This window comes from Gopherus flavomarginatus, chromosome 4 (genome assembly GCF_025201925.1).
Source record: "Gopherus flavomarginatus isolate rGopFla2 chromosome 4, rGopFla2.mat.asm, whole genome shotgun sequence".
Taxonomy (NCBI): Eukaryota; Metazoa; Chordata; order Testudines; family Testudinidae; genus Gopherus; species Gopherus flavomarginatus.
The window spans coordinates 55,809,869-55,833,652 of NC_066620.1; the positions used below are offsets into that span (position 1 = coordinate 55,809,869).

The 23,784-nt window shown below is 46.8% G+C and overlaps 1 protein-coding gene across 1 annotated transcript in view; it reads left to right on the top strand.

The window, feature by feature from the left end:
* The window catches only part of DNAH14 (dynein axonemal heavy chain 14), a 490,898-nt gene that overhangs the window by 99,928 nt on the left and 367,186 nt on the right, over positions 1-23,784 (top strand). The window contains exons 14-17 of the mRNA XM_050948398.1: positions 382-700; positions 5,561-5,618; positions 5,786-5,883; positions 23,495-23,667. Coding sequence (XP_050804355.1) covers positions 382-700; positions 5,561-5,618; positions 5,786-5,883; positions 23,495-23,667 — 648 coding nt within the window. The remainder of the gene's footprint in view (positions 1-381; positions 701-5,560; positions 5,619-5,785; positions 5,884-23,494; positions 23,668-23,784) is intronic.

Here is a 23,784-nt window from a genome sequence, read left to right on the forward strand (position 1 = left end):
GGTAATAAAATTCACATCTGACTAGTCCCTATCTGTAATAATCTAATCATTTCACCCTGTCATCTCCAGATCAGAAGTTCTGGCTCTGTTTTGTATCTGGAATAATTATTTCTAACATTCATACATCTACTTTTTAATTAACACTTTTACACTGATGATAATCAGTAATCTCCCTCAGCTTTTGGTCTTAGGATCAGATGTTTTCTTTTTTTCCCCCACAGCATAGGGTCTTCACACAACTGATACTTGTAATTTATGCTGTTGTGTAGTGTGATGTTCTGGACTTTTATTTCTGTTTTGGGATACAGTTTGTAAGAAAAATGCTATAGTAAATATTTTATTGTATCCTTGCAATTTAATAATATCTGTGTATCAATTTAGGTGCTAGAAGATGTAAAAAAGCAACTGGAAGGAGAACAAGAATATGCACCAGTATTTGAAGTAAATATAGGTCTAAGAATTCCTTTTGAGAAGATTAACGATAGGAGCAGCCATCAGGAGGATGATCCAGAGTCCTGTGAGATGCAAGATGATGATTCTTTTTCACTGACCTCAGTAGAGTTTCTGAAGCAAAGGTTGAAAGATGATGACAATTTGAAAAGTTGGACCCAGAGTAACAGTAAAAGAGCATATGAGGAGCTGTCAGAAAATATAAAGAAACAGACATTTAAATTAAGTCAAGTTAAAACTGACCTTTCTGGTAAGATAGACAGAGTCCTTTAGGAATAAAGAAAAGAATCATATATGAAACCGACATGTAAACTATTACTGAAATAGGATTTAAAGTATATCCAGTAGTACAGTAGAGATTGAATATTATGTAAATGCTAGTATTTTTGCAAGTAGCAATAACATTTTTATTTAAAGTTTACTGTATTTTCTGGCCTTACTAGTGGCTAATGAAGTGCATTTAATTTCTAAGTATTTTTATATTTAAAAAAATCATTTACATCTGTTAAGTTCTGTGTGTCAGAGAGAGAGACTCGATCTTTTTTCATGTTTTCTAGTTACTGCTGTAAGCTAGCCCAAATACTGGTTGTGACTCCACATACCAGTGATTGAAACATGGGGAATAAAAAATAATGTTTTTGAGGAGACCAGCAGTCCATTGATTAAGCTTAATCTTTATAGTGGCATAGTATCTTCTGGAGATGTTTGTATCTCTCTGCAGGAAACTTTCTGGAAGCTAAAACTGTCTTTTTCACAGGCTTCCTACCACATTGCTTATGGAAAATATCTGTGGCCAGTCAATAAAAATGTGCAGACTGCTTCCAGATATTCCTCATGTGCATCTTCCTCTGGAGAGTACTTGCTGTCTTTTTCTGGGTGTCAGGTTTGGCAAGAACTAAGTACCGTAATTAGATAACTTCACAAAGACAGGTACATGCTAATGGTTTTCAAGATTTCCTCATATACTTCAAACAGCATCTGAAGATGTGGCATTTGAGAATCTCTATAGACAGCTGGAATGGCCACTAGATGTGTTTAGTCAGATTCATCTCAAAGTGCTTCATCAGTCAGCGTTCATTTTGGTTTGATGCAAAGGGGGAACTCCCCAGGTAAGCCTAATGGCATCCAAACTTCCTAGACAGTGGCAGGAGTCCCTCTCCTGAACCAAATCATTGGGAGCTTTCTGCTCTGGAGCAGAACCACCTAGTACCAGAAAGGACTGGACTGAGATTTTGGAGGGCAAAATTGTGGCACTTTTCAATACTGGGACTGCTTCTCTGGCACCAAACCCTTCATTGGTACCGCTCAATCCAACATCTTCTGCTTCAATGATCTGAGTTATAGAAATGACTCTAGCTCTCTGCTTAGCTCTAGAATACCTTCTACTGCCTCCAGAACCAGAGTTACCTCCCTCTCCAGACCTCAGCACCTGGCACCAGGACTTCAGTTGCTTCTGATATCACTATGGTACCCATCTCTGTCCCCATCCTCAAGTAAGGGTTGAGCCAGATTAGCTCTGGTGCTGTCAGTGAGTAGAGAGGCAGGTCACCCCACCTCCTCTGATACTAATGGCTCCCACTCTGGATCTGGGATCAGAATCCTCAGGATTGGAAGGAGACTTTGAGAGGGATGGCTTTGGCCTGGGCAGAACATCAGGAGTTTCCAGGGCTTCTCATCACTTCCATATAAGAGAATATCCCCCTATACTCATTTTTGCCCTGCCCCCTGGGGACCAGCATAGAGGAATATTAGATCCTATAGTGGCAATACTGGATCCCAGAAGATCTGTGGGATTTACCACCCTTATATCCATCTCATGGCACAAGGACCCGAGGAGACCTAGGGTTCTCAGAGGGTGGAGGAGGAGCTTTCTCAGCCTTCTCAAGAATCACAACTCCAGCAGTATGAGGAAGAATAGGAACAAGAGCAGAACTTGTCTATGCCTGTGACATTTTCTTCTTCCCTGGATGATGCGGTCGTTCTAGTTTCCCCACCATGCCCTGATGACTAAGGCCCTCCAGGTCTTACTGAAGAGAATGGCAGAATCACTTTATATTCCGCTGAAAGAGGTATAGGAAGATCCATACAAACTGCTGGTCATTTTGTATAGGTCAGTCCCAAGCAGAGTGGTGCTTTCTATTAACGAGGCCGTCCTCAAACCTTTCAGGGCTCTGGCAGACACACGCCATGATACCGCCAGTCTACAGTTGGGCTGAGAAAGAGGTACTTCATACCTGTGAAAGGGTCAGAGTACATAGGTTCTCACCTACTTCCCGACTCATTGATGGTGTCTGTAGCCATTGAGCATAGCTGACAAGAAAGACCCAGTTCTATGCAGTATGAGAATAAAGTGAAGAGGGTTGACCTCTGTGGTAGGAAGGCATATTTCTCAGCCTCTCTTCAGTTCTGAGTTTCAAACAGCCAAGCTCTATGACAAGCTGGGTGGCTTCATTGTTAATGTGCCTCCCAGGACTTCAGAGACCAGTTCCGGGCTCTGACTGGTGAAAGAAACTGGAAACAAAATTTGACATGTCAGACTGCCCTAGACATGGAGGGCCTGGTGGCGAAATCTCTCCTCTGTGGGAATCCCAAAGGAGGTACAAACAATGGTGGAGGACCTTTCATTTGAGTACAACGATCTATTATGCAACCCTGTATATCTCACAGTCCTGGATCTCTGGAATGCTCTCCTTTCTCTGCAGCTCACAGAGGCGGATCAGTGTTTTGGTGCTGGATGGTCTGGCCATGCCCCCTCTGCTCCTGCTTGCTGCCAGATTTCTGCCTCTACAGCAGCAGATAGTGACAGTTCTTTTTGCTTTTGCCCTTACTCTTTCTATTTTAAAGTTTCTACCCAGTTTTCTGGGCAGTGGGGAGCAGTATTTTCCCTCCTTGGCATTCTTCCTCTTCCCTGGGTCTGTTAACCCCTCAAGAGTTTAACCTTCCCTGAGCCTCTGCTCCAATATTTCCCTGCTGGCTTCTCTGCCCCTTACATGCATGGCCGAGCAGGGAAGAAAGCAACAGGTAAAATCAAAGTAGTGCTCTATGTGTGAGGCAGCAATCCCAGGCTTGGTTGACAGTGAGTTGTGGCCAGCCTGCACCTAGCCTTCTGTCTCTAACTCTGATAGGTCCTGGGGCTACTAGTCAGACAGGCTGAAGGGTTCCCCTGCCCCCTGAGACAGCCATGACTCCAATGGGGAAAAAATAGACCAGGAACCCCCAGAGGGTTGTATCCCTAAGCACAATCCATTGCCTTCTTCCTGTTAGCCAGTTTCTTGTCCAGCTTACAATGCTTGTGCTGATCTCTGTCTTCCCTAATTTTAGTAATGATTTTCCATATGACCGTAACTCCATTCCATGGCTGGGACTGGGAGCGTAGCTACAGCCAGGCTGTGGTGGGGGCCAGCAGCCAAGCCTGCAGTCAAGTGCAGCTCCACTCCCACCCCAGGATTGGCCTCTGACTGCGGTCCTGCTCCTGAACCTGGACCCGGATCCAAACCCACCCCCAGTTGTCCCAGCCTCGGCCCTCTTACCCCTGTCCATGCCCCACAGCCCTGCTCCTGGCCCTGGCTGGGGTGTGTGTGTGTGCAGACAGGGGTAAGGGGGAGTGCAACCCTAAAAAGTTTGGGGACCGCTGCCTTAGGACTCGATCTTAGCTCCTTTAGCTTATACCTTATGGTATCTCATCGATTGTTTGAGCCCCTGGCATCCTGCTGTCTTCTATATCTTTCTCAGAAGATAACATTTAGGGTCTCTGTCCAGTCAGCCAGAAGAGTCAGGGAACTTAGGGGTGCTTATGGCTGACCCTCCCTGTACAGTTTTTCAGAGGGACAAGGTATTCATCAGACTACATCTGTAGTTTACCTCTTAGGTAATGTTGGAATTTCACATCAACCAGATTATGTACCTCTATTTTACGTAAGTCTTGTTTTATCAGAGAGGAGGTCTCATGGCTTTCAGAGGACATGCTGAGGGCTCTTGCCTTTTATCTGCAAAGAATAAAATCATTTTGAAAATCCCATAAACTCTTTGTCTCATTTGTGGAATTTATGAAAGGAGAGGCTCTTTCCTCCCAGATGCTGCTGAAATGGATCTCAAATTGCATCTGGCTGCTACAAGATGAATGATATTTCCTTTGAGGGCAGCGTGAGAACTCACTTGACTAGTGCTCAGGCAGGACTGGTTGCTTCCCTTAGAGAAGTTCCTGTTACTGACTTCTGCAGAGCATCACCTTGGAATTCTGTACACACCTTCACTAGACAATAGGCACTGGTGCAAGGAGCTGCTTTTGATGCTTCCCTAGGCAGGGCAATTCTGCAATTTACTGTGCCATAGGACACAAGGAACCCACTTCCTTAAAGAGGAATTGCATGTGAATCACCTGAAGTTCACTATAGATAGGGACAATCAGTCAAAGAAGGATGAGTTACTCACCTTGTAGTAACTTGAGTTCTTTGAGATGTGTTGTCCCTGTGTGTAGTACACTACATGCTCTCCTTCTGCATTACCTGGTTCCCCCTACTGGGGACTTGAGATAGAAAAGGAACCAAAATGGCAGTGGTCCAGCAGCCCCCTTTATTTCTTTAGGGTGGACCATGAGGTTGGTAGGGGTGCACGCTCAGACCCTCCTGACACTGCTAAAAACAAGATCTCTGGTTCTGGGCGCATGGAGCACATTCACAATTTGAATGTTCACTATACATAGGGTCAACACATCTTGAAGAACTCAAGTTACTACAAGGTATGTGACCCATCTGTTCTCTACGCTTATTAATATGCCATTCCACTCAAATTGGACAGCAATGTTGTTGGACCAGGACACTCTTTTTCTCTGAATTACTTGTCTTTTAGGAATTTTATTTGAATTTTTTCTTAGATTTTGTTTTTATTGCTCAGGAAGTCTGAAACTGAGAGCATTCAGCCTGCCAGCACCCATATCTTCATAAAAAGAGAGTAATGTCACACACTCTTGACTTTTTTCCTGTTTCCTTCTGTTGGTAGAAGTTGTTACAACCACTGTTTGGACTGATTAACATGTTAAGGGATATAAGACACCAAATTAGGAGGTAAGACATTAGAATTTTGTTCAATACTTGTGCTTTCTTTTCTGTAGCAGGCAAAGCAGAAGTCAAGCCTGAATCAGATAATAAAGCGGAATTAAAACATGAATGGTAAGTGTAGTCTTAGAAACATATTTAACAACACACTATTCACTATTCAGACTATAACAGCTGATAGTAATGGGGTAAATGTGGGTATTTTAGTTGAAACCTTTATAATTGTATGCACATTTTTTTAAATATATTACCCATATTCAGAACGTTATTTTCTTTCCTAGTTCATCATCATTCTGTCCAGATATCTTTTTAATTCCCAATAGAAGACAGTTTTCTAAAAAATTACAAGGAATTGTGGATGGTCTAGAAAATACTACCGGTATGTATGATTGTTAGTATCACTTCATAAGGCAAATACTAGCGAATATGTAATAGAACAAAGCACCAAGCAAGAAAAGAGGAGGGGTTAGCAAATGCTATGGAGTGGGAGGAAGAGAAAGGTTTAGGAAAATGAAGAAAGGGTGACAGAAGAGAAGAAAAAATAGAAGACAAAAAGAAAGGGAGGCAAATACAAAGAATAGAGAGAGAGAAAAAGGATGTGGGGAGAATAGCATTGGTGGTGGTGGTCCAACTTTTTTTTTTTTAAACGTTGATTCCACGCATAAATTTTGTATTGAGACTTGTATACACTACTGAAGTTTAGAGTAGGCTGTCAAATGTGCCCTTTGGCAGCCCATTGGATTTCTATATCATAAACCAGCTTATTTCTTATATTGGATGGTTTCAGGACATTGCTTATTTATAGTACGGTATATAGAACTGATCTGGATGACATATAAAAAATAATACAAATTTTCTTCTTCTAGAGAGTTCCTATGGGTTGTCTACTTCAGGTGCGTGTACAGCCCATGTGCCTTTGATTATATTTCTTGCTATCAATCTCTGGTTGATCCATAAGTACACCCTAGCTATCCTCATGCCCTATACCAGGGGTCGGCAACCTTTCGGAAGTGGTGTGCCGAGTCTTCATTTATTCACTGTAATATAAGGTTTCGCGTGCCAGTAATACATTTTAATGTTTTTAGAAGGTCTCTTTCTATAAGTCTATAATATATAACTAAACTATTGTTGTATGTAAAGTAAATAAGGTTTTTAAAATGTTCAAGAAGTTTCATTTAAAATTAAATTAAAATGCAGAGTCCCCCGGGCCAGTGGCCAGGACCCAAGTAGTGTAAGTGCCACTGAAAATCAGCTCATATGCTGCCTTTGGTACCCGTGCCATAGGTCGCCTACCCCTGCCCTATACTTAAGATACATAGGGCAGTACGGCACCAACCACAGCTGCAATTCCTTCTCAACCATATGTGGCATGTAATGGAATGCTGTGGTGTCTGCATAGCTAGCTTCTCAGTTAGTTGTAGTGTTTATATATACATAGTTATATTAGTTTGTGTGGTTAGGATAGACTTTTAGAGAAGAACAAATCTCTTTCTAAGGAGCCATTGATTTAGAAGATTTTGCCTAAGATTCTCACCAGTGTGTGCCCAGTTCATCCACTTCTTCTTATGGGTCTCCTTCTACAGGGATTGTCTCTGAAAGGGTTTATTCAATACCTAATTGGGATGAAAATCCACATTATCACTCTCATATGCCATGGTACCATCCTCCCTGGAGCCCTCCCTCTCTCGCATGTGGGGCATCACAATGGCCTTTTTGGAACATGTGGGAACCTTTTGGGGATAGATATGTGACGGTGCAAAAGCATTCCAATGAGAAGATTCATGGAAGACAACCAATGTTGTCACAGCCTCTTCCTATTCACTCTGTTCAGAATGAAGACATATAATGTCAGGAAGTGCAACAGCTAGGGGGTGAATCACCTCTGTCTCAAAACATCACATCAACCTTACAGGATGAGGCTGTCATCCCTTCACCTCCGTTTTGTGCGGATGATTTTAAACTGTTTCAAGAACTGATGAAAAGAATTGCTGATGCTTTACAAATTTCTTTAAAGGCAATTCAAGAATCTCAACTCAAATTATTGGGTATACTTCAGTCATCTTCCAATGGGAGGTGCTTCCAATCAACAAAGCTTTATTTGAGCCAGCGAAAAGTGTTTGGATGTGTCACCCACCATTCCAGCTACACATGAGAGAATTGACTACAAATATTATTTATCTCCCAAAGACCCAGAGTTCCTGTTTTCCCTTCCAGTTCATAACTCTTTTAGTAGTAGACATTGTTAATGAAAGGTCAAAGCATGGTTGTAGATCAACCCTGCCTGACAAGGACCAAAAATATTAGAATTTATTTGGAAGAAAAAATTATTAGTGTGCCACACTTCAGTTTAGAATAATGAATTTCCAAGCATTGATGGCAAAGTACAGTTATAATAAAATATGAAAGTTATATTTAGTAAGTTTCTGCCACAAGATCAGAAGATTCAGTTTCAGTCCTTGAAAGCTGAAGGTCAGACAGTAGCCAGATATTCACTTCAGGCTGCTTTGATGTCACTGGCAACACACACTGTGGCTGCAGCTATAGTGATACATAGAGCATCATGACTACAAGGGTCTGGAATTCCTAAAAAGGCCCAGAGCACAGTGGATGAGCTTTATTCAGTGATAAAACAGAGGCTTCATTCCATTCACTGAAGGACTCCAGGGCAACCTTACATTCCCTAGGGATTTACACACCTGTCAATAAGAGAAAATATAGGCGCAGTTTTCACAAAGACAGTGTACTGTGCAAATGTCTTACCAGTAAAAACTATCTGAACCTCCCAGAAAGAAGGGAAAGTTTCAGAAGAGGCCTTCCTTTAGCAACAATAGGAACATGCAACCATCCACATCTCGGAAACAGCGGTTTTGCTCTGAAGGCTGAGAGCTGCTAACCACTTGTCATTTTAGATCTAATGAGTCATCCTTCTTTGCCTAACCCTCTATTCAAAAGTCACCTTTCTCTTTTCTGGAAATTTTGGGACTTCATAACATCCAAAAAGTGGATTTTAGAAGTGGTAATCTCTGGACACGCAATCCACTTGAAAGTTATCCCTGTCCCATTCTTTTTCAGGGACCTTCCCATGTCTTTTAAGAAAAGAAGTGGATTTTCATGTAAGCAAGACCTCTCAGTTACATTGGCAGAGAGGTCTACTCAAGTTACTTCCTAATCTCCCAGAAGAAGAGGGGATAGAGACCCATTCTAGACCTAAGCAGATTAAACACCTTCATCCAGCATTCAAAGTTCAAGATGGACATATGATCCAGGAGACTGGCTTGCACTTTGCAGCCCCTGCCTCAAGGATGTGCATTTTCATACAGCCATACATATGGCTCACACACATCTGCTAAAATTCACAATAGATTAAGATCATTACCAGTACATAGTGTTCCCATTTGGACTTTCATCAGCACCCAGGTTGTTCACAGGGTACTCTGAGGGCTTGTCTACACTTCCAGCACTGCAGTGGCACCGCTGTAGTGCTTAGTGAGGATGCTATCTATAACAAAGGAAGAACTTCTTTCATTGGTGTAGGTACGCCACCTCCCTGAGAGGCAGTAGCTATGTTGACCAGAGAAACCCTCCCATTGATTTAGCACTGTCTACAGTGGGAGTTAGGCCAGTATAACTACGTTGCTCAGGGGTGTGGATTTTCCACACTCCTGAGTGACGTAGTTATACAGTAACTCCTTGCTTAACGTTGTAGTTATGTTCCTGAAAAATGCGACTTCAGGCGAAACGATGCTAAGCGAATCCAATTTCCCCATAAGAATTAATGTAAATAGGGGGGCTTAGGTTCCTGGGAAATTGTTTTTTATAAATATATATATACACAGTATAAGTTTTGAACAAATAATTTAATACTGTACACAGCAATGATGATTGTGAAGCGTGGTGAAGTCAGGGGATGGGATATTTCCCAGGGAATGCCTTACTGCTAAATGATGAACTAGAACAGCTGAGCCCTCAGGAGTTAACATGTTGTTAATGTAGCCTCACACTCTACAAGGCAGCACAAATGGAGGGAGGGGAAACAGCATGGCAGACAGAGACTCTCACCTCTGTGTGTGTGAGAGAGAGAGATGCGCGTTGCCCCTTTAAGTATGCTGACCCCAGTCTAAGTACATGCCTTTTAAAGTAGATCAGCAAGTTGAGACAGCTCCTGCTGCCAGCAAGCTCCGTCTGTCCTGAGCCCTGTCATGTCTCCCCCGTGCTCTATGGAGATAAGGTAAATGGGGGACATGAGCAGGAGGAAAATTACATGCCAAACTTCATCTCCACTGTTTTCGGGCCTGGCTCCGGAAAGTTCATATCCCCAACAAATATTAATTGCACATACCAGTTTCAATTCCACAAACAGTACTATTATCACTTGGTGGAAGGACCTCACCACAGGTTGTATGAGGATGTATAGGGATTACCCCACCTATTCTGTCAAAGAAGATAATGTCTTAAACATCACTAATTGCATGGGGGATACATCTGGATGAACGTGGTGGTGCAGGGCAGCTAGAGTGCTCAAAAATCTACCCTACATATCAATATATTGCAACTGAGGACAGTAAGAAATGCATGCTTACACCTCCTACCATTAAGTGCTACATAAATTTAACAAGGGGGTACATGATCATTTTGCTTATGCAAAGAAGTGATGCTTTTGTGGAGCTGGTTCATGAAATATCACCAGCATAACAGAGGTGCACTTACCAGGACTACAGAACACAATGATGGACAGATTAAGCAGACATTTCTCAGTAGATAGCAAATGGAAAATTAATGGAAAAGTGCTTCAATCAATATTCCATGAGTGAAGTTTCCCAGAGATAGACCTCTTCACCACCCAGGTCAACAAAAGTGCAAGGAATTTTGTTCCAGGGAAGTCTAGGTCACTGATCACCAGAGAACGTGTTTCAGATTCTGTGTTTTGAAAATACTGTTCTTCGAGTGATTGCTCATATGCGTTCCAGTTAGGTGTGTGTGCACCACGTGCACGTTCGTCGGAGAAACTTTTACCCTAGCAACACTCGGTGGGTTGGCTGGGCACCTCCTGGAGTGGCGCCGCTATGGCGCCGGATATATACCCCAGCCGACCCAGCCACCCTTCAGTTCCTTCTTACCGCCCGTGTCGGTTGTTGGAACAGTGGAGTGTGGCTTAGCTGACCTCCACCTTCCCTAGCTACTCGTAGTCTTTTCTAGTTATATTCATAGTGTAGTTAACTGTTATTGTATATATATAGTTCGTTAGATTCAGTTATAGTTCATAGTTATAGTTGTTAGTTAGTAAGTGTTGTGGAGTTCAGGGGGTAACCCCTGCCCTGCACCTGGTGCCGGAGCTCATGCCTGGCTCACCGGGTTTCAAGCAGTGCTCGGCCTGTCATAGGCCGATGCCAACAGGAGATCCCCGTGACTCCTGTTTGAAGTGCCTAGGGGAATCACACTTATCAGCTAAGTGCCCAATTTGCAAGGCTTTTAAGCCTAGAACTAAAAAGGAGCGGGACATTAGGTTGAAGCAGCTCCTAATGGAAGCGGCCCTGACACCGTCCTCGGCACCGAGCATGAGTCTGTCGGTGAGCAGAGGCACCCCTACGGCACTGGGCGTCGCCGGTACATCTAAGGACTCCCGGCACCGGCCACCGCCGGCACTGAAATCGACTCCGCGCCGCTCCCTCTCCCCGAGGTCAAAGACAGCGAAAGGTCAGATGGCAACACCAGCGTTGCAGCCAGAGACTGCACCTAGATCTGACCGCCCGGCACCAATACCTGCCGCGGCACATCCGAAACCGGTACCGTCGACTCCAGCCCCACGAGGGCCGTTGAGTCTGGCACCTGACAGCTCCCCGGCACCGGCTGTGGTAGAGCTCACGTTGACATCTACCCCGGAGAATTTCTCCGCGGCGAGGGACTTGATCGCCATCACTGAGGCGGCACCGCCCCTACCCCCGGCACCGCTGGTGCGGGTATTGCAGTCCATGGGCAAGCCAACCCTGACCAGACCGCCATCGGTCTGCGCAGTGGACCGGCACTGCTCACGATCGCGATCCCGCAGGCGCGCTGAGTCGATACGTCGCTCCCGCTCCCGGCGTCACTCTCGGTCCCGGCACCATTCCTCGCCACGGCACCGGTCGGACTCTCGGCACCGGTCGGATTCTCGCTCCCCATCCCGCTACTCGCGGTACTGCTCCAGTTCCCGGCACCGTCCCAGACACCGTACCTCCCGGAGCAGGTCAGGGCATAGAGACTCGAGATCCCGGTCAACCTCCTGGCACCGATCCGGTTGCAGGTCCTGGTCTCGCCCTCAGTACCGCTCGGTGTACCGGCACCGGTCCCCACGATCGAGAGGTGCGAGATCAGTCGGGACTTCAGCTCCAGGCTTTTCTGCTCCACCATGGCCATCCAGACACACGTCCGTATCCTCCCAGGCAGACAGCTATTACGATAGGGACCGGGATACGGACCTATCTACGGGGGTTTTCCAGGACTCTTGGCCGCAGGACGTAGGATCTCAACAGTGGTCCTTCTGGACACCCTGGGCGTACCACCAAGCCCAGGGTGCCCCCCGGTCCAGACCCGCTCTGCTGCCTCAGAACATCGGGTACCAGAGGCCACCATTTCCCACCCCCCCGCGGTTGAGTCGGAAGAGCACGCGACACATCCTCCAGACTCCCCGGGGCAGCTGGAACAGGAACCGTCCCAAGAGCAGGAGGCTGTCCAGGACCCTCTCATTCCCGGGGTATCCTCCTCCTCTTCACCAGATGAGGCTTTGGCAGGGACCTCGTCATCAGAGCCCCCGCCGATAGACCTCAGGGCCCATCAGGACCTCCTTCTCAGGGTGGCCCTCAATATCAACCTCCCAGTCGAGGAGGTTCCGGAAGTCGAGGACCCCATAGTGAGCATCCTCACCGCTGATGCTCCCACTCGGGTCGCATTGCCATTCATCAAAACTATCCAGGCCACTGCCGACACCCCCTGGCAGTCTCCAGCCTCCATTCCACTGACGCAAAGGGAGTTGAGAGAAAGTACATGGTACTCTCTTGGGGGTATGAGTACTTGTACGTTCATCCTCCTCCCTCCTCCTTAGTTGTCCAGTCGGTCAACGAAAGGGAGCAACATGGCCAGCAGGCACCGGCCTCGAAGTCCAAAGAGGCCAGACGGATGGATCTCCTGGGTCAGAAGGTGTATTCAGCGGGGGCCCTACAGCTCCGAGTGGCCAACCAACAGGCTCTCCTGAGCCCATACAATTATAACACTTGGGCATAGGGGCAACGCTGGACTCCACTCAAGCCAAGGCTTACTTGCCTCAGCCCCGCTTCCAAGACTCAACGATAATACGAGGTTTACAGGCCTCCCCAATCACCTCAGCTCGCACCTGCCTCGGCCTCCTGGGGCATATGGCCACATGTACTTATGTGACCAAGTATGCCAGACTCCGCATGAGACCCTTCCAAACGTGGCTCCGTTCAGTCTTCCGCCCGGGCAGGGACCCTATAGACAGTTCCCCCAGCCCCCTCCACTCCCTCGATTGTTGGCTAGCTCCATCCCTGGTATGCACAGGGATGCCGTTTCATCCACAGCCGCCATCGATGACCTTAACGACGGATGCGTCATCCCTCGGTTGGGGGGCCCATCTAGGTCACCTGCGTACTCAGGGCCTTTGGTCGCCCCAGGAGCTAACACTCCATATAAACGTCTGGGAGTTGAGAGCAGTCCGCCTTGCGTGCCAGGCGTTCCAGCAACATCTTCACGGCCGTTGTGTTTCGGTATTCACGGACAACGCAACGGCCATGTACTACATCAACAAACAAGGGGGGACCCGCTCGTCTCCCCTGTGTCAGGAGGCCATTCGACTCTGGGACTTCTGTATAGCCCACTCGATAGACCTAGTGGCGTCCTTTCTTCCGGGAGTCCGGAACGCTCTGGCAGATTGGCTCAGCCGGTCCTTTCTATGTCATGAGTGGTCAATAAGACCGGATGTCATCCATTCGATCTTCCGGAGGTGGAGATTTCCCCACATAGACCTGTTCGCCTCCTGCTCGAACAGGAAGTGCCAGGAGTTCTGCTCCTTTCAGAGTCTCTCTCCGGGGTCGATCACAGACGCATTCCTCCTGTCATGGTGGCACCACCTGTTGTATGCCTTCCCTCCATTTCCCCTGGTGCACAAGGTCCTGTTAAAGCTCCTCAGGGACAAAGCGCATCTGATCCTGATTGCGCCTGCGTGGCCCAGACAGCACTGGCACACCACCCTGCTAGATCTGTCCATGGACACCCCAGTTCCCCTCCCTCTCCTCCCAGACCTGATCGCACAAGACCATGGCAGGCTTTGTTACCCAGACCTGCGAGCCCTCCACCTCACGGCTTGGCTCCTGCATGGCTAAACACAGCGGAGTTGCGCTGTTCCGCTCCGGTTCAGCATATTCTCCTCAGCAGCAGGAAGCCTTCCACCCGCTCCACTTATTTGGCAAAGTGGAAACGCTTCTCTTGCTGGTGCGCAACTCAAGGTGTTACTCCTTCAGAGGCCTCGATTCCCACGGTTCTAGACTACCTCTGGTACCTTAAGCAACAGGGCCTGGCGACATCCTCTCTGATGGTGCACTTAGCGGCTATATCCACCTTCCGGACAGGTGAGGGTGACCACTCCGTGTTCTCCCACCCCTTGGTCTCTCGGTTCATTAAGGGCCTAGAGCGTCTCTATCCCCCCGTACATCGCCCTGCCCCTACCTGGGATCTCAATTTGGTCCTAAACAGACTCATGCTCCCACCATTTGAGCCGCTAGCGACTTGCTCGCTCCTGTACCTGTCATAGAAAACAGTCTTCCTGGTGGCCATTACATCGGCCAGGCGGGTCTCCGAGCTGAGGGCACTCACGGTGGACCCACCCTACACTGTTTTTCATAAAGACAAGGTACAACTGTGCCCCCATCCGGCGTTCCTCCCTAAGGTTGTGTCTGCCTTCCATACCAACCAGGACATCTTCCTCCCGGTCTTCTTTCCAAAGCCCCACTCTTCTCGGTGGGAGCAGCAGCTACACTCCTTAGATATACGCAGGGCACTCGCTTTCTATATTGAGCGAACAAAGCCATTCCGAAAGTCCCCCCAACTGTTCGTGGCGGTCACGGAACGGATGAAAGGTCTGCCAGTCTCCTCCCAGAGAATCTCCTCTTGGGTGACTACATGCATCCGCACATGCTGTGACCTAGCTCATGTCCCTTTGGGCCACCTCACAGCGCACTCTAGTAGAGCTCAAGCCTCATCAGCCTCCTTCCTGGCACGCGTGCCTATCCAGGAGATATGCCGTGCAGCGACCTGGTCATCGGTCCACACCTTCACTTCGCACTACAAGCTGATCCAGGAATCTAGAGATGATGCAGCCTTTGGCGCAGTGGTTCTGCATACTGCCACATCTCACTCCGACCCCACCGCCTAGGTAAGGCTTGGGAATCACCTAACTGAAATGCATATGAGCAATCACTTGAAGAAGAAAGAACGGTTACTCATCTTTGTAACTATTGTTGTTCGAGATGTGTTGCTCATATCCATTCCAAACCCACCCTCCTTCCCCACTGTCGGAGTTGCTGGCAAGAAGGAACTCAAGGGTGGCTGGGTCGGCTGGGGTATATATCCGGCGCCATAGCGGCGCCACTCCAGGGGGCGCCTAGCCGACCCACCGAGTGTTGCTAGGGTAAAAGTTTCTCTGACGAACATGCACGCGGCGCGCGCACACCTAACTGTAATGGATATGAGCAACACATCTCAAAGAACAACAGTTACAAAGGTGAGTAACCGTTTTTTTTGTGCCTTTCTGCTATTCCCTTAATTCAGAAGGTGCTAAAAAAATATAAAGCAAGTTAAGTCATAGTTCCAGAATTGTCCTAACAAAGCTGGTTCCCAGATTTAGTCCATCTTTCAACCACTCCAGTGATTAGCTCCCCCTGAGGTCCAACCTGCTACACTAGAACTAAGAACAGATTTTCCCATCCCAGTCTGGTGTTCTTGCACCTGGTGGTGTGGTTCTTAGATGAGTCTCACACTTTGAGGAGAAATATTTAAAGAATCTTCATAATATTTTGTTGAACAGCAGGAAGTGGTCAACTTGAAAAACTTATATTGGTAAATGGACTAAATGCGAAGTTTGAGGTGAGGAAAGAGATCAGTCTCCCAGAGTTTCTCCATTACCTCAGATGTTAGTTATTGACTGATATTAGAAGGATGTGGGATTTTGTTGAGTTAAATAATAGTTCAGTTAGAGGCCATCAGTGCCTTTCATTTCATGGTGGTGTGTTATGTTTTCGCTCACCGTAAGAGAGTTAGATTTCTCAAAAAGCTAGTATACCATTACCTCCCTATTAGATTACTTCCACAGATTGAAGACCTTAATTTGGTTCTGTCAGCTTTAATGAGACTTCCATTGAAATGTTTAGTCAATTGGTCCTTCTTACACTTATCAATTAAAGTGTCTTTCCCAGTGGTTATAATTTCAGCCCAGAGGGTTGGGGAGTTGGGAGCTCTTCTAGCAGACTCCCCCTCAACCCCCTTCCAGCCTTATGTTGTGTTTCATGGGGACAAGATAACATTTCATCTTCGCTCTTGGTTTATTCCCACAGTGGTCACAAATGTACATATTAATCAGGAAATTCATTTACTGGAGTTCTATCCTAAACCTTCTGGGAATTCTGGGAAGGCCCAGATTGAATGTATTATATGTGGACAGCTCTCACTTTTTACCAACAAAGAACTAAACTTTTCTGAGCCTCTCTAAGACTTCGTCTTGTTTGGAGAAGGACTGAGAGGCTGCCCAATTACATCTCAAAGTTTCTTGTCTGATTGTGACATGTATGCAAAGCTGTTACGAAACCTTGAAAATAAAGCCACCTACAAATATTAAGTTCATTCTACAAGGGTGGTTAGCGAATGTCCTTGATATTTGTAAAACAGCTATGTTGGGCTCTATGCAGTGTTTACTAGACATTATGCCCTTGTTCAAACTTCTTGAGTTGATGCCTCTCTTGTTTTGGCTGTGCTTCAATCTCCTGTAAGTAAAAAAAAAAAAAAAAAGACTCTGAAGCCTCCATCCTCATAAGAGAATTGCTACTTGGGAATCACCTGAAGTGGAATACTCGTTTGGGACTATTCACTCAACAAAGCAAGGAAGGTTTCTTGAAATGTATGGTAATTGGAATTCTTTGAGATGTGTCCGTGTGGGTGCTCCACTACCCACCATCTTTCCCCTCTGCTTCAAAGTCCTTAATATTTGAAGAATTCCACAGTAGCAAATGAAGTGGAGTGGCAGTTGATCCCACAGTGCCCTGTATACCCTTTGTACAGGGCACAAGGACAGCTAGAGCACATGTGTACCATGTCTACACTGCTAGCAAAAAAATTTCAATTAAAGGTGGCTCTGCACCTTATGTGCAGCATCTGTAGAACACACATCTCAAAGTACAGTTACTTTTACATACATTGGATCCAGCATCACAATCTACCAAGGAGTCCATGGCAGTGAGGTCTTCCTATTTGTTTCATCCTTATTCTGTTGTTGTTCTTGTATATTGGCTGGCTTGTACCAGTAGCAGTTTTTGCTTGGCAGGTAGGCAGGGTCTGTTGTCAGTTTGCAGAAACCGGGAGGCCCAATCACAGGTGAGGTCAGAATTGGATGTGTCCTATGCCTACAAAATCTGGGGATAATCCTGGACTGGTTAGTGTCAGTATTGTTGTTTAGGGCACTGAGGTAGCATGCTGTAATGAAAGCTATGAAATCCTGAGTTCTAATCTTGTCTTTGTCACTAACCAGCTGTGTGGCTTTGGCTAATCACTTAACCTCTCTGTGTCTCAGTTTCCCATTATATAAAATCTGTATGGGGCAGCTTCTTATCTTAACAGATCATAGAATCACAGGGTTGAAAGGGACCTCAGGAGGTCATCTAGTCCAACCACGGCTCAAAGCAGGACCAATCCCCAGACAGATTTTTTTGCCCCAAATCCCAACTGGCCCCCTCAAGGATTGAATTCACAACCCTGGGTGGTTCTTCAAGTGCTTGCTCATATCGATTCCAATTAGGTGTGTGCGCACCACGTGCATGATCGTTGGAAGATTTTTACCTTAGCAACACTCGGTGGGTCGGCTGAGGCGCCCCCTGGAGTGGCGCCCTTATGGTGCCGGATGTATGCCCCTGCTGACCCAATGCCCCCTCAGTTCCTTCTTACTGCCCGTGACGGTTGTTGGAACTGTGGAGCTGATCTCCACTTCCCTAGCTCTTTGCTCATTTATACCTGTAGATAGTTGTTTGTTAGTAGTTTCTAGTTGTAGTTAATAGTTTTTGTAGTTAGTGTATATAGTAATTGGAGGTAAGGGGCTTCTCCCTCCTCCTCCCCGTACTGGGCCCATGCCTAGGTCTCTGGGTTTCAAGCCCTGCTCGGCCTGTCTTAAGCTGATGCCTGTGGGAGACCCCCACAACTCCTGTCTGTAGTGCCTGGGGGAATCCCATCAGTCAGATAAGTGCTGCATTTGTAAGGCATTCACACATCGGACAAAAAAGGAGCGGGACTTTCGTTTGAAGCAGCTCCTCGTGGAAGTGGCACTTAGCCCAATGCCCTCTGCCCTGCGCCAAGACCCGGCGCCTTCTGTCCGAAGTGCACCTCTCGCACCGAATCGACCCGGCACCGGCAAAGACTCCCGGCACTGGACATCTCTGGCACCTTTACCAGCGTGGCACTGCTTGCTGTCTCTGGAAGCCAAGAAGCAGCACAAACAACGTGCTGCTCCTGTACAGTTGCCGGCACCGCCTGTGCCCCCCTTGGAGCAGCGTCCCATGCCGGACCATCCTGTGAAGGCTCCAACTCTAGCACTGTTGATACCGGCGCCGCAAGAGCCGTTGAGTCCGGTGCACAAAAGCTCCCCAGTGCTCACCGTGGTCGAGCTCGGCCTGCCTTCCACCCCGGAGACTTTCTCTACTGCTCGCGACCTGATTGCGCTCACCAAGCCGGGACCGTCACAAACTTTGGTACAGCTGGTGCGGGCTGTTCCATCGATAGGGAAGCCCTCCATGATGCGCCCTCCATCACAGAGTGAGAAGGGTCGGCGCCGATCTTGGTCCCAGTCCAGGTCCCAGTCCCGATCCAGGCACTGGTCTCCTCCATGGCACCACTCGCAGTCCCAGCACCAATCACCATCTTGGCGCCGGTTGTATTTGCGGCGCCACACCACCTCAAGAAGATCTCCTTTCCGATACAGTCAGTACCGGTCCAGCTCCTGGCGCCGGTCTCCTTGGAGTCGTTCCCGGCGCTGCTCCGTCTGTAGATCTTCATTGAGGTTCAGATCTACCTCCCAGCACCAAAATGACTATCGGTCCCGGTCCAGATTCTGTTCGAGACCACGGCACTGATCTTCTTCCCCGCGGTGCGAGCCAACAACGCATGACAGCGCAACCCAGCATGAGCGATTGGCTCCACCTTGGCCTTCCCACCCCAACTCAAGGTCCCAAGTGGAGAGTGGCTACCGTGTCCATGACCAAGATGGGGACAGAGCTAGCCAATGGCACGACGAGAGGCAGGATCCTGCTCAGGGTCCCCCACAATGGTCCTTTTGGACCCCTTGGGTATACCATCAGGCCCAAGGTGTCCCATTGGGAGCTTCTCGTTCTGCCCACTCAGAATCTTGGGTCCTGGAGGCCACTGTCAGTCCCCCCCACCCCCCAGGGGGCTTGGAGGTGACGGCCCTACCTTCAACTCAGGCCATGCCCCTAGCATGGATGACTTAAGGCAGCTGGACCCCCTCATGCCCCCCCCAGCAGGACTTGCCCTAGGACTCATTAGTCCTGGGTGTATCCTCCTCATCCTCCCCTGACAAGGTGGTGGCGGGCACATCCTCCTCTGGCCCACCACTTATAGACCACCATGCACACCAAGACTTGCTTTGTAGAGTGGCACAAAATATGAACCTCCAGGTGGAGGAGGTGGAGGAGATTGAGGATGCGGTGGTAGACATTTTATCTGCCAGTGCCCCCACGTGTATAGCCTTGCCGTTTATTAGGACCATTCAGGCTAATGCCAATACAATCTGGCAGTCTCCGTCGTCTATTCTTTCCTTTGCCAAGGGGGTGGAGAGGAAGTACTTGGTCCCCTCCAAAGACTGAGTACGTGTACATTCATCCCTAACCCTGCTCCCTTGTTGTACAGTCCGTTAATGAGAGGGAAAGATTTGGACCTTGCTAGAGGAGGGCAAGAAAATAGCCAGGACATCCTTGCAGGCTTCGATAGATGCAGCAGACTCGAAGGTTAAGACTCTAGCCTCGGGCGTAGCCATGCGCCGTGTCTCATGGCTGCAGGTGTGCAGTCTTCCACAGGAGCTGCAACAAACAATTCAGGACCTGTCCTTTGATGACCAGGGGCTATTTTCAGACAAAACAGACTCCAGACTCCAGAGTCTGAAGGATAATCAGGCCATCATGTGCTCATTGGGCATGGATACCCCGGTGACACAATGTAGGCCCTTTCGACCCCAACTGCAGTGCACCTACCCTAATCTCCGGTTGAGACAGGACTTTTCTAGAAGACGCGGCCGCGGTGGTAGGAGGAGGCAATCTGGTCCTCAGACGGGCCAGAACGAGCCAGTCCCCCAAACCATCGGCGGGGCCCAAACAAAACTTTTGAAGGTGTGCCCAAGGGTGGAGCACCAGTCTCTTAGCAGGATCCTTCCCCACTTTTCACCAACCACGTCTCCTGTTTCCTCCCTGCATGGTCCCGTCGTCAGACTGCTGGGTCCTATGCACGGTGGAAAGTGGATACTGACTTCAATTTGTTTTGTCCCTCCCCGTTCCTCTTCAGGGACCCCTCTCACGAGCAACTCCTTCTACAGGAGATGCAGACGCTACCATCCTAGATTATCTCTTGTCCTTGAAACAACAAGGCCTAGCAGTTTCATTCATCAGAGTACACCTAGCAACAATTTCGGCCTTCCACCTGGGTGAAAACGAGCGCTTGGTTTTCTCCAGTCCCATGGTCAGCAGATTCCTCAAGGGATTGGAACATCTGTACCTGCAAATTCGGCATCCAGCCCCTACGTGGGACCTCAAATGGTCCTAGCTCACTTCTGTATCTTTCCTGGAAAACAGCTTTCCTTGTCGCTATCACCTCGGCGAGATGTGTGTCGGAGCTTCGAGCCCTCACTTCTGACCCACTGTATACAGTGTTTCATAAGGACAAGGTACAGCTGTGACCACACCCCAACTTCCTTCCTAAGGTGGTGTCTGCCTTCCATGACAACCAAGACCTCTTCCTTCCGGTCTTCTTTCCGAAGCCGCACGCCTCTCGACGAGAGCAACAGCTGCATTCCCTAGATGTTTGCAGGGCCCTTGCCTTTTACATCGAATGAATGAAATTCTTTAGGATGACAACCCAGCTGTTCATAGCAGTGGCAGACTGGATGAAGGGCCTCCAGGTCTCCACACAGCGCATCTCATCCTGGATTACATCATGCATCCGTGCGTGCTATGACTTGGATGGTGTCCCAACTACGCACCTTACTGCCCACTCTACTAGGTCTCAAGCTTCGTCCTCCACCTCCCGGCTCATGTGCCCATATAGAAGATCTGTAGGGAAGCAACTTGGTCATCAGTACATACCTTTGCTTCCCACTATGTGATAGTGCAGCAGTCCAGGGGTGATGCTGCATTTGGTTCTGTGGTCCTTCAGTCCGTGACATCTCACTCCGACCCCACCGCCTAGGTAAGGCTTGGGAGTCACCTAATTGAAATGGATATGAGCAAGCACTTGAAGAAGAAAAGATGGTTACTCATCTTTGTAACTGTTCTTCAAGATGTGTTGCTCGTATCCATTCCAAACCAGCCCTCCTTCCCCTCTGTTGGAGTAGCCGGCAAGAAGGAACTCGGGGGCGCTGGGTCTGCAGGGGCATAAGAGTGCCACTCCTGGGGACACCTCAGCCTACCCACCAAGTGTTGGCTAGGGTAAAAATCTTCCAATGATCACGCATGCGGCGCGCGCACACCTAATTGGAATAGATATGAGCAACATATCTCGAAGAACAGTTACAAAGGTGAGTAACTGTCTTTTTAGCAGGCCAATGCTCAAACCACTGAGCTATCCGTCTCCCCCAACCTCAGTGTTCCTATTAGGCTTGGTTCACCCTATAAATACAATGGAATAGGGATGCAGTTTGCATCTATCTGCTCCTGTAGGAGCAGTTGCACCAAGACAGTGATCTACAGGAACAGTGGCAATGTTTACACTATCTTCCCATAGCAGTTATTCAGAGGAGAGCAGCTTTAATTTCTTACTAGGTTTGCCTTCTTTGGTCATTCCTGCTCACTTCCCAGGCTCTACCAACTTGCTTCATCTGCCTCATTTGAGTGGGACTTCTGGGCAAATTATGTTTTTGGGATTTTTCCACTGGACAGGCTTCCTGCTAGTGAAGCCCAGCTGAATAGGTTCTGATGACAGTATGGATGAGATAATCATAATGGTCCCTTCTGACCTTAAAGTCTATGAGTCTAAATACCTTGAGCGTACAATTTTGTGAAATTCTTTTCTGCTTTTATTAGAAAACTATTTCTGTTAACCAATTTTTGGTGGTCATTTGAGTGTTCACCTAAACCAAGTTTCACTACCTACCTGAAAGACTGTTGTGAGGATTGGTTTGTATATGGTTGTACAGCACTATGAAGATGAAAAGTGCTGAATTTAGCTATAGCAAGTAGCGGCTGATTTGCAAATTTAGTTACATATATATTAACAGTCTTGCGTTCTTCATGCCTAACATAGATGGATGTATATGTTCCTGTATGCCTGTTGTTCAAAAAAGGTGGAGAACCCTCTATGTATGTTGAAATAATTATTACATTTATACTTTCATATATATTTAATATTATAGCATATTTAGATACCAAAGGCCAAATTCATCCGTGAAATGGTGGGGGCACTTCTATTAACTTCACAACGTTGCTGCTACTTATACCAGTGGTGAATTTGGCCCTGTTGCGTATCTTCTTTTTATTTATCATGACTCCAAAAATTAGCAAATATATATGTGCATTTATACTTGCCAAGTTAATAGCACTTGTCCCTACCACTGGCACAAACTAGCTTTCAGTGACCGTGTCACAGGAAAAACAACGAGGAGTCCTTGTGGCATGTTAGAGACTAACAAATGTATTTGGGCCTAAACTTTTATGGGCTAAAACCCACTTCATCAAATGCATCTTCATCTGATGGTTTTAGCCCATGAAAGCTTATGCCCAAATAAATTTGTTAGTCTCTAAGGTGCCTCAAGGACTCCTCATTGCTTTTGGTGATACAGACTAATATGGCTACCACTCTGAAAAGTGTCATAGGAGGCACTTATGTGTATGCACATTAATCTTAACTCCAGAGGTTAAAACTGGGGTCGTAGTAAATACATCCTGGCCTCAGTTACACTGGCACAACTGCAATGGCCTCAGGATTTGGCTCCTTGAGTTTAGACAGAAATATTTTCCATCACTAGAATATCTTAACAGCTTTTAAAATACTTTGCATTCTGCAATATATTTTCCTTATGCTCTGTTGTTTTACCTCCTGTGCATAATATGTGATGCACCAAATCAATATGTTCTCTTTTGTAAGTAACAAATTTATCTTTGGAGGCTTGGAATTATTCAAACTTAAGTATGATTTGTTAATAGGAAAAAAAAGGATTTTAGAGCTCCAAGATTTTGTATGTGAAATGAGACAAAGATTGCCGTGAAATAATGGTAAATTATAAAATACATAGACAATAAGCAAACTATAGAAATCTTATTTTTTAATTCAATAGATACAGTTCACTGTGGTGATTTCTTCATTATGTATCATATGGTGATATATTATATAGGGAAGTACAATATTAGTGTAATATTTGGAGAGTGGAGAATATGCATACTGTTTATGATCTTTGTTTATGTATTATTGTAAATTTGAGTTCTGAGATTAGTCTCAGAAAATTAACTTGCTTTATCTCTTTTTAGCTCAGGTTATTCCATTTTCTCGTGATACTCATCTGTCAGTCTTCATCACTCAGTCTTTACATAAAATAATGCAGTCACATGAAAGTTGTTCAGAATTGTGGGAAAAAGAGTATCCAGCACCATGGCCCAATTGGGAGCTACTTCTAGGAACAGATCCATGCTACCAAAACAAAGTATGTGCTGCAAAGTTAAAAAATATATCTAAGTAACAACATTTGATTGTAAAAGTATATTTTAAAATAATATGTTATATGTTGAATGCTAACCCTGAGTTTGGCACTGTACAGAAC